At 30.7% G+C, this 10,901-nt stretch overlaps 1 protein-coding gene across 1 annotated transcript; it reads right to left on the bottom strand.

Annotated features, from left to right (window-relative positions):
* Positions 1–5,730: 5,730 nt before the first annotated feature.
* Positions 5,731–6,759, bottom strand: LOC112503190. The gene has a single exon (XM_025107260.1). The coding sequence runs from the start codon at positions 6,757–6,759 to the stop codon at positions 5,731–5,733; it is 1,029 nt and encodes a 342-aa protein (XP_024963028.1).
* Between the last annotated feature and the right edge of the window lie 4,142 nt (positions 6,760–10,901).

Below are 10,901 nucleotides of genomic sequence, written 5' to 3'. Positions count from 1 at the left end.
TATATATATATATATATATATATATATATATTTGAGATGATGGAAAACGTAGTTTTTAGTTGATGCATATTTGGGGTGTAAGTCAATGAATTGACCTGACCTATAATTAAGAAAAAGTCTTTGTATTACATTAATTAAGGAGTTGCTTATATATAGGAAGTAGAGACCCACACATATTCTTGGTCAAATGAAACACCACACCACACCACATGCCTCTCGTCATTCATATATCACAACAAATAATAAATTTATAATATCATAAGTTATGTAGGTATAAGTCAATAACATATATATACATATATTATTTTAAATATAATCAGAATTTTAATGAATAAAGAAGGATGTTTTATTGCACATAAACAATAACAAACTGACTTTGTCAAAAAAAACCATAACAAATTTAAGTAATATGCTAAAAACATGAAATAAAATTGAGCCTTAGAATTTTCCACTTTAAAAATTGAATTATGTTGCAGCTATATTTTTAAAAGAGTAAATTACGATTTTCCTCCTTCTGCTTTGTTAATTTTTTTTATTTTCATCCATCATGGATTTCATCACTATAATTTTAATTTTATTGTTATTTTCATCTTTATTATTATAATTTTAATGATTTTTGTTTAAGGTTCATGGATAAAAAACAATAATTTTTGTTTAAAGTTCATTAAGAAAAACAATGATTTTTGTTTCGTCAATTAACTTTGGTTATTCCAATTATTTTTTTGTTGCCAAAGTTCATATATGAAACTAGAAAATGAATAAAATAATTAAATAAGTTTATAGGTGAAACAATAAATGAAGAAACTTTAAGTAATATTTAATGAATATGATAATTAAGTGAATAAACCATATATTTTAGAAATATGATAATTAAAAAAAATGTAATAATTAAGTGAATAAGATATTCTAAGAACGTGGTATATCAATATATAAAAAGACAAAAAATGTCTCGGTTAACAAAGTTCATACTAATTGTTTGGTTAACAAAAGAAGAATACCCTAAATTATTAAATATAATAAATTACTTTGTTATCAAACATAAATTAAATTATAACAAAAAGTTGAACTAAAAATGTACACAAATAGAACTTTTAAATTGTTAATTTGGTACTAATATTACATTTTTTTTTGAAACTTTTATGTGCTCTTCAAATTTATATTTATTTATTTATAAAAGAAAAAAGTCTAAAAAACAAAACAAATTATCTGATTTTGATTGTTTAGGTCCTTAAACTATATTTTTGAATGGTAAAATCCATAAACTTTATAAAACATGTTAAATACATCATTGTAACATGTAAAAACAAGTTAATGTGATAAAAATTTAGAAAAAATCAAACAAACATGTGATTTTAAATAATTAAGTCCCTATAAATCTTTACTTTTTTTTTCCTGATTTCTTTTACCAAATAAATTCTTGAACTTTTTTTGGAATAAATAAATCCCAAACATTTTTCGAAAAACAAAATCATGAACTTATTTTGAACAAATAAATCCGTAACTTTTTGGGAACAAAAAAATATATACAATTACTCTGAACCAATTAAACAAAGAAAAATTATATCATTTTCATAACTAATTCTGAAACATACAAAAATTGTTTTTAACCCATAAATAGATACATACAAAAACACTTATATGTGACAAAATTAAATTAATGAACTTAATTTATGTTTTAAACATAACTTTTGTATGTTTTGTAATTACTAATGCAAATGGTATAATTTTTCTCCGATTAATTGGTTCATGGAACTTTGTTGTCGATGAGAGGATTGCATATATTTTGTTCGTTCATGTTTTTGTTCAAAATTAAGTTTATGATTTTGTTTCTTCAAAAATAATTTGCTCTAAAAAAGTTCAACAATCTATTTGGTAAAAAGATTTAGGAAAAACTTTAGGGATTTTAAAAAAAAAAAACCCGAGACTTGATTCATTCAAAATCGGACAGTGTGTTGGGCTCTTTTAGATTTTCCCCAAAATTTTATCATATTAACACATTTTTACAAGTTACAAGGATGTATTTTAACCAATTTTAAAAACTTTAAAAGTTTTATCATTCAAAAAATAGTTTAACAATTTAATTACTCAAAATCAGACACTTTGTTGGTTTTTTAGACTTTTCCCAATATAAAAACATTATTTTTTCACAATAATGCAAAGCCATATTATAAAATCGGCAGAGTCGAATAATAAAACGAAACAGTAAATTCGAGATGTATCTTGCTGTATTACACGGATACATTTATAGTAATTGAAAAAAGTATCAAAAAGCTTCTAAATGCTACTACAGTTAATGTTTCAATAAGTTAGTTTATTTTCATCTAAAAATGTAGTAAAAAATAAGTTGACTTATAAGGTAACTAATGTTTATAAAAGGAGGGGAATTTTCTTTTGAGAATACATGAAATTATGATAATCTTGAGAATTTGTGCATCATGTGTTATTTTTATATGATTTTTTTTTCATTTAAGACTAGATTTTTGAATATTGATTAATATATATTTGTTTCAGAATACGTAAGATTCACATGTACTCGGTTCACAATGTATATTTTGTATTTCACAAACACTCCATAAAGTTTCACGTTATGAACCGAGTACGTGTGAATCAAACTGTAATAACCAAAAAAAAAGAGGAAAGAAATTGGATATAATTTAATGATAGGAAACTTAATGGTCATGAAACCTACGACCATTAATTATGGCCTATCGTTTCATATTCTGTGAAGCCGCCGATGGGGCTTAGTATAAAATGGGAGTTCGTAGCTTTATGTGTAGCTTGGAGTCAAGAAGGAGAACTATTATGAGAAAAGACGACGGTGGACGCTGTAATGAGAGTTGACGGTGCTCTACATCGTAGCTAGTTTGACACCAATCGCGGAGACGTTAGCCACTTCAAAGATCGGTTTGGGGTACGACATGTATTGTGAGTTACACGTGATTTATTTTTAAAATGGTTGCATGCCTTATTATCTACAAGTTGTTTGGAGTTTCTCGAGATTTTTGATATGCTATATATGCGTGAAAAGTTCGATATTTTTATGTGTTTTGAGTATTTGTGTGTCAATGGGGATGTACTACAATATGAATTTGTAAAGACGAGCATGCTTTGTGAGCTTGTCTAAGCCATAAGTGCGGACATGTTGTGTGAGTTCGTCAAGTAATGCTGTGTGAGGTAGACATCTCGCATGACGCCTTTGCTTTGTGATGTAGACACGCACTATAATATCTTTATTTTGTGAAAAGTATTATTCTCATCAAGGCATGCTAAATTTATAATGATTCGTGAAAATCATTTATTGTAAAAGTTGTTCCTCGTGCATGAAAACCGTGGATTTACTTGGTCTAAGACTCACCTAAAACTCTTTTAAAACTTTTTCACCCAGACGGCTATTTGAGTGGAAAGAAAAATGCAATAAAGAGAGATAAGGATTAACTCCAAAGAAGGTTATGTGCAGATCAAGACATTATTATATAAAACAAAGTTATGCTCCTCAAGATTGTAATTTAGATGGTGATATAATTTGTAAGATTAAAAATTTTATTTCTGTTGCAATGTAAGTGTTTGATTCTGGGATACTAGTTTTGATATATTTAAGTATTTGAAATATTGGGGATGTTACACAAACATTATGTAATGTTAACCAATATATTAAATATTAGACGTATATAGAAAAAAAATCATATAAAATAAAGCATGAGACATAAATTATGAAGATTATTACAATTTCATGAATTTTGAGATGAGTAAAACAATACGTAGATACATAAGTATAAAAGTATTAGTATGTGAATGGTTTGTTTGATTAAAAAGGAAAAGGAAAAGGAAAAGGAAATGGAATGAAATCAATAAACATAAAAACCCCCACAACATCTACTTATCTCTTTAGAAATTATAACACCCTTGCTTTAATAAATAAAAAGATTAAATATTATAAAAAAGTTAAAGAAAAAACTATGCATTGAATTTTTTTTGTTAACCGATACATATATATGACAAATTATCATCGTATTTGAAGTTTTCCTTACACTTTAAATAGAAAACCTAGTAAGTTAAGTTACATTCTTGTTCCCTTTCTTTTCTAAATTAATAATCACGGATCGGATGGTAGACGTTTTACAACAACTTTTGGTTCATTAATTGTATTCTTAATGTTATATATATATATATATATATATATATATGATTGTGGAAGAGGGGAAAAAGAGAGAAGGGGCACCCATCACAACATTTGGTTGGTCTTCAAAACTTATTTAATTGAAACAAGAAAAATGCTTCCCCAAATAACCTCTTTAATACACAAATTTAAACAGAGTTAAAACAATGGACCAAAAGCATAATTGTTTAAAAAAGAGACTTAAGATGTTATAATTATGTAAACTCTAAGGACCAAAAATGTAACTTTTCTCCAACAAAAATGACGTGTTTGAGTAACTTGCTTAGACTCATTCACATTTTCTTTGTTAAAATGATTTTTCCTCGACAACTATTTACTTACTTAATTCATACGAGCTCCATTTGTTATTATTTAAGGCATCATCTCATCTTATCTTATGGTTCTGAAAAACTTAAAGAAGCCTTCGCTATATGTATCCGACGTATAGTTGATACAAGATTAAACCAAATCGCATCTATTGGGTTGGAATTAATTAACCCTATAACTTTTCTATACTACGGATTTCATATGATTGTCAAGTTCTTGGTTAATATATGTACATTAAACATTAGACAAACTCGTAATTAGCTATATTCAAAATTATATTACAATTTCAACTATAATTATACTTTCTTATTTGCATGAAATTTCAACTTCTCTTTGCCTTTTTGTATTTTCTCATTTTGATTTTCTTTCGTTTAAGCAAAACGTTTATAAAATGATCGATGTGCCAACGATTCAACCAAACAGACCCAACCCAATGCGGACAGTTTTGTTTGGGTTGTAATTTTGATTGAGTTGGGTCACGTTGAGATTTTTCAAACCGTAGACATTAATTGAGTTTGGTTGTTCAAATTAATGTCTTCAATCCAATATATATATATATATATATATATATATATATATATATATATACATACAGTGATAGGATATGATGACTCGTGAAAAAACAAGGCAAATTCGATGAGAAATATGGGCCTATTAGCATTGAGCCTAGTTTTATCATATTTTATGCAATTTCCAGTAGGTTAATTAATTAGCATCGATGAAATGGGTTCTTAGGTATATTTTGATGTAGAAACCCAAATTCTGAAGCACATGCATGCAGTTGGAGCATTAACGGATATAATTAATAAATGTAATTAAACAAAGAGAAGAGGGGAGGGGAGGGGAGAGAACTGTATCCGTTGCCATTTGCCAATCTAATTAAATTCACACCAACGAACGACTTCATGCTATACAATTCTCTCCCACCTGCATGCTGCCTAATTGTTGCTACTTCACGGAGACAACCGCTATATACATATACACAACACTTGGATCGTCGCTTTCATTTTTCATAGAGGAATAACACACAATTAACACTTGCTTATTGCTAGCTACCTCCTTGGACCTTAATTACTTCTTTCCAACGATCAACAGCCGCCGGCCACCCACCCACCCACCCACCCAATTCACACTTGAAAACCCCCAGCAGCTAAGCTTATGATCCAACCACAAGATGCAAATTATACGTATATTATATAATTTGCATTCATGCATGCATGCATTGCACCCACCCTGATGCTCGTTCGCTATATATTCCCTCGGTCCTCCACCGGCTGCATGTAGCGAACAACAGGATTCCACTGGCAGTAGTCTCCGGCAGCCACAAGCGCCTCCACTATGGGCTTTATCACCAACACAATCTCTGCTACACCGCCACATATTGCCACACTCACAAACATCCCCAACAACACCCCACCGTACCATATGCTTTCCGGTTTCCAAATACCCACCACCCCCAGCAACAATGACTCCACCAGTACTGACATCATCACCGTCCATCCCAACACCTCAATTCGTAATTTCATCTTCTTATTGATCACCAACGACACCACCCGCCAACAACATATTAATAAACCCACCGAGTACACAACCCCAAATGCTCCAAAAACAATGCTGCTCAACAACGGATAGGTGCACCTCATGCTCTTGTTCCCACTTTCATCCACCGACAGGAAGGAACTTCGAATCATCATCCAAGGCAATTGCGCCTTTAACGGATTAAAGAAGACGACGACTGTTTGCAGAATCAATGTGGGTAAACTCATGAACAACACCCGTAAAACTGCCCCTATCTGTGACGGGTTTTGTTTCTTGACGGACTCGCTAATTAGGAAAAAGAGGGTGATGAGGAAACCAGGTTCCATAAACCCTAGAGAAAATACGACGTGGAGTTTGCATAGGTCGTCCTGTTGCGACAATGTTAGGGATGGCAAGGATGGGAAAAGATAACGGCTACGGAAGAGGGGAAGGCGGATGATTTCGTTGATGGCCCAATGAGAGATGAAGAAAACGAGGAGCAGGCGGACAGTCCAGAGATTGTTGAATTCCCGGAGGTGGCATGCGCCGCGAGATCTAAGGCGGAGGTGGAAGATGAAGGAGAGAGAGATGAGGGAGAGGAGGAGAAGGGCGCCGATGACGGGGATGGTGGCGAAATCGAAAGCAGTGTCGACGACTGGAATTGGAGAGGTGTCGTTTATTTGGGAGGAGGATGCATGCAAATTTGGTAGAAAGTAATCTCGGCCATTAGGAGGGAAGGCCGAGAGTAGTTTTCTCATACGAGACTAGGGCAATGATGGAGAGGATGGCGGTGGTGGTGGTGGTGGTGGGTGGAGGACGACGGCTGTGGATGAATGTTGCATGCAATCACATAATTTTTGGGAAGAAAGGTGGGGAATTGAGGTTGTTTCCGTAACTATCTACACATGCGAATTTACAACGACATCTCCTTCATTCTCGATATGTCATTCAATTTTCATTTTGGTGTTATTATTAATATATATATATATATATATATATATATATTATATGATTAACAATTCATTACAAGGAACTCAAAATAATACAATAAACGCATATTTAGCATCATTTAATTAATTAATTATTTGGCTTGATAATCTCCGACGTCCTTAAAACATGCATGGCTAATTATGTTATTAAATAAAATACCATATTTTTAAAATTAATTTATCTATACAGCAAGCCTACTAGCTTGTGAGAAAACTGGAATTTGGATTTTATAAATTCACAAGAAGATATTAATTTTTGTTTATTATTTTTGTAACATATGATATGATATGGTATGGCATATATAGTTATATAGTCGTAGCAAAAATTGTTGGGTTAAGTCCGGCATGCAATGAGCAACCCTAATTACCGGACCCGTCGACTTTTGATTTGCCTATGCCCTATCCATATGGTCGGTGTAATTAGGCTTCCTACAAATTAAATCCGTGATAGTTAGCGGTCGTCATATCATTTATTAATTTTTGATGTAATTGAGTAAAAGTAACCAAGTTATAAAAATCTTATTTATTTATTTAAAGCCAAAGCCAACCATCAATAAAAACAAAACAACCGAAATCAAAAAGAAGAAACACACCAACAGGTCTAGAAAAAAATAAAATAATAAAGGCAAAATCTTTGACATAATGAGAAAGCCAACGAGACGAGGCAAGCTTGATCTCGAACAAAAAATCACCATCCTCATGTACAATATTTAATTTACTTTCTGAACTCAAAATTAAAATCAACATGTACGTACGTTTTCACAAACAAGGCACTCGATCGTGTAATAGAACACAATTCATAGGAAGAAAGAAAAAAAAGCTAGTGAGGATAAGTTGAAGATGAAAAATGTTTAAATTTAAGATGTATAATTGAAGAAGAAATTGGATAATATAAAATGTAATTTGAAGAAAAAAGGAAAGATAAAGAATTAATTGGATACAAGTGATAATATAAAATGTTATTTAAGAAGGAAGGAGTGTTGGATGTTGATTGAAAATGGAGAGACATGAATTGGGTAACTTCTCCATCTCTGAAACTTAACTTCACCTCTTTCCACTTGCACCTTTCATTTGCCTACACTCATTATTACTAACAACATATATATATATATATATATATATGTATATGTTTTGTCAACATCCATCCATGCTTACATTTTTATGTATGTATTTTGTTCCCAAGGCCAAGGCCAAGGCCAAGGAGAAGGAGGAGTTATTTTAATAGAAAAAGTACAAGGGAAGGGAAAGGTTGGGTATGAATTTTGCAGATTTAATGTTGTTCAAGTACTACTCTTACACTCTCACCATTTCACTTCCATCTTCAACCCCTATACTTTCCATCACCACTTGATTGCCTTTTTTATTCTTCACAAACAACAACCAAGTTCAACTAATAAAACACTACACGTCTATATTTAATCACATATGATGAAATGAAAAATGTGTGTACGAAACAAAGCCAATTTTCTAATATAATATCACATGTGATATTAATATAGTTTCTTAGTTTGAGGACATTATAAATAAATAATTAATGATACATGAAGAGTTGATTTTAAGGAGAAAGGAGTAATAATAAATAAATAAATAAATAATAGAATGGTGATGCCAAAAATCTAAAAGGGTAGATTGCGTTAACATGAAAAAAGAAATTCAAGAAAGATGCCTAAAAGATTGTTGCAGAAATATACCACTTTTGCTTTCTATTAACCCATTCCATTCCATTTTTTTAACTATTCATCATCATCTTCTTCTTGTTACTTACTTAGATTTTTGGCATCACCACTTCCAAACATGCCTCATATCTTTGTAACATGTAACCAAACATAAAACCAAATAAAGAGAGGATAAATTTATGTCTTGCATTATAGACTAATGACCTATGTATGTATCTATGTATCTATGTGTGTGTCTGTATATATATATATATATATATATAGAGAGAGAGAGAGAGAGAGAGAGAGAGAGAGTAAATTAAAGAAAGATGGGTAGGTTAGATTGCTTACAAAAACCAGAAGAAGATAATTGAAGCACAAAGTTGAATGAATGATTATAGAGAAAGATGGCATGGCAATGGCAATGATGCAAAGTTTGTCAGATAAGACAAAAACCAAAAAGAAATAGCAGTGAAGAAGAGCCATCATCATTACCCCAATCTCCTAGTCGTAGCTACTGATATAACAAACTAATTCATCTTTCATGATGATGAAACATAGATCTGAAAACAAAAATACCCAATTCAATCAAACCCCAGTGGCAGCAGATATATGGAAGCAAAAATTGAGGGGAATGAAGCCTGGTCCGACGACATCCCACTCCCACAGATGGTGTAGGCATCGAGCCCAACAACATTCCCCACAAAAATAAGCTTCTCAACCAGAGAAGACGAATTTACCCCACTATCACTTCGCTTGCTTCTTGGAGCCCGGAGGTATATATCATCACCAATGTGATTTTATATATATATATATATACACCACCTCCCTCCTTCCTTACTTACATTACATCTATCTTTTGTTGTCAATTTACCAATTTGCCCTCTACTTCATATTCACAAATATAATCCCTAAGTATTGTGTTCTCCAAGTCCATTTTTACAAAGAAAAAATAACAAAATGAAGAAAAAAGAAATATCTAGTTTTTTTAGGAGAGAAATAATGTTGATCTTTCTATCAAAAAATTTCTAAAAAAAAGGAGGGGAAAATTATAAGTACCTATAAAATGACATGATGATTTACTACCCATCATTACAATATGTTGTGAAATAAATAAAAGATATATAAATAATTATTATGTTTCATTTCCTTGACAAATAAAAAGAATTCCTTTAATTTCTTTCCAAATTTTAAAAAACAACCAACGAAAGAGTGATGGAATTTATGTAAGTTATTAATACATCATATACTTTGTACTTAATTACTTGTTTTGTTAAGCAACGCGATTAATATGAATGAAGCATAATTTATTAAATAAATGTTGTTTTTCATTTTGGTACTCACCTTAACCCTTAATCTAAACTACTTATTAATCAATTTTCCATGACTTCATCAATATCTTAACCCACTCTTTTTACAACTTCATAAGTAAATAAACAACGCTTTCTAATTCTAAACTCTTAATATAAAATAAAATAAAAATCAATTTTTTCTTATGTTTTTGTTCCGGTGAAAAAGTAAAACTAGTATGAAATTATTGCACTTGCGTTCTCGACAAAAAAAAATATATAGTTGCTATGTTTTATGTATTTGGAAAAATAAATAAAAAACATTTGATAATTTTGTTTTAATATAAAATATATTGATAAAAAAAAGTCACCCAACACATGAAGTATATATTTATTAGTCAAGATATACATATAAAGTGATTAGATTAGATAAGAGATAGATACATTTTTAAAGGAAGTTAAAAAGAAAATATAGTTCAAACTCAAATTGTGTATTGGGTTTGGTTTTATTAGATGGGTATTGGGCTTATGGATTGGGCCACGACCACATGCTCATGCTGCACTGCAGTCTTCATTCAAATATTTTATTAATGAAACATTTGTATATCATTCAAAATCAAATTGATGATTATGGAAGGATGGTGTCAAAATGAATCTAAATCATTCATTTCAAATCCATCCCTAGGAATTCATCTGCTGCCTTTTAATTTAATGTGCATTCAATGCTTTATTAACCTTTCTTCTCACCCATAACCCATAACCCATAACCCAACCCTATATATATACATATTAAAACAACAATCAAAATGTTATTCAATGAGAATACTTCTATCCTATTTATCTTTTTTTTTTTTTTTTATTTATTTTTAATATACAATCAACACATTAATTGTTAACTCTTTTATTTTCCTACTTTTTTAACTCCCTTTTCATTATTTTATAAAAGAAAATTGAAGGGGGTTAAAAA

The sequence above is a fragment of the Cynara cardunculus genome, unplaced genomic scaffold, assembly GCF_001531365.2.
Source record: "Cynara cardunculus var. scolymus isolate 2C unplaced genomic scaffold, CcrdV1 Un_Scaffold_2661, whole genome shotgun sequence".
Taxonomy (NCBI): domain Eukaryota; kingdom Viridiplantae; phylum Streptophyta; class Magnoliopsida; order Asterales; family Asteraceae; genus Cynara; species Cynara cardunculus.
This window is presented reverse-complemented; position numbering and strand designations above follow the sequence as displayed.

Excerpts from the sequence above, each read along its gene's own strand:
- LOC112503190 (XM_025107260.1), bottom strand. The coding sequence starts at position 6,759 with ATGAGAAAACTACTCTCGGCCTTCCCTCCTAATGGCCGAGATTACTTT.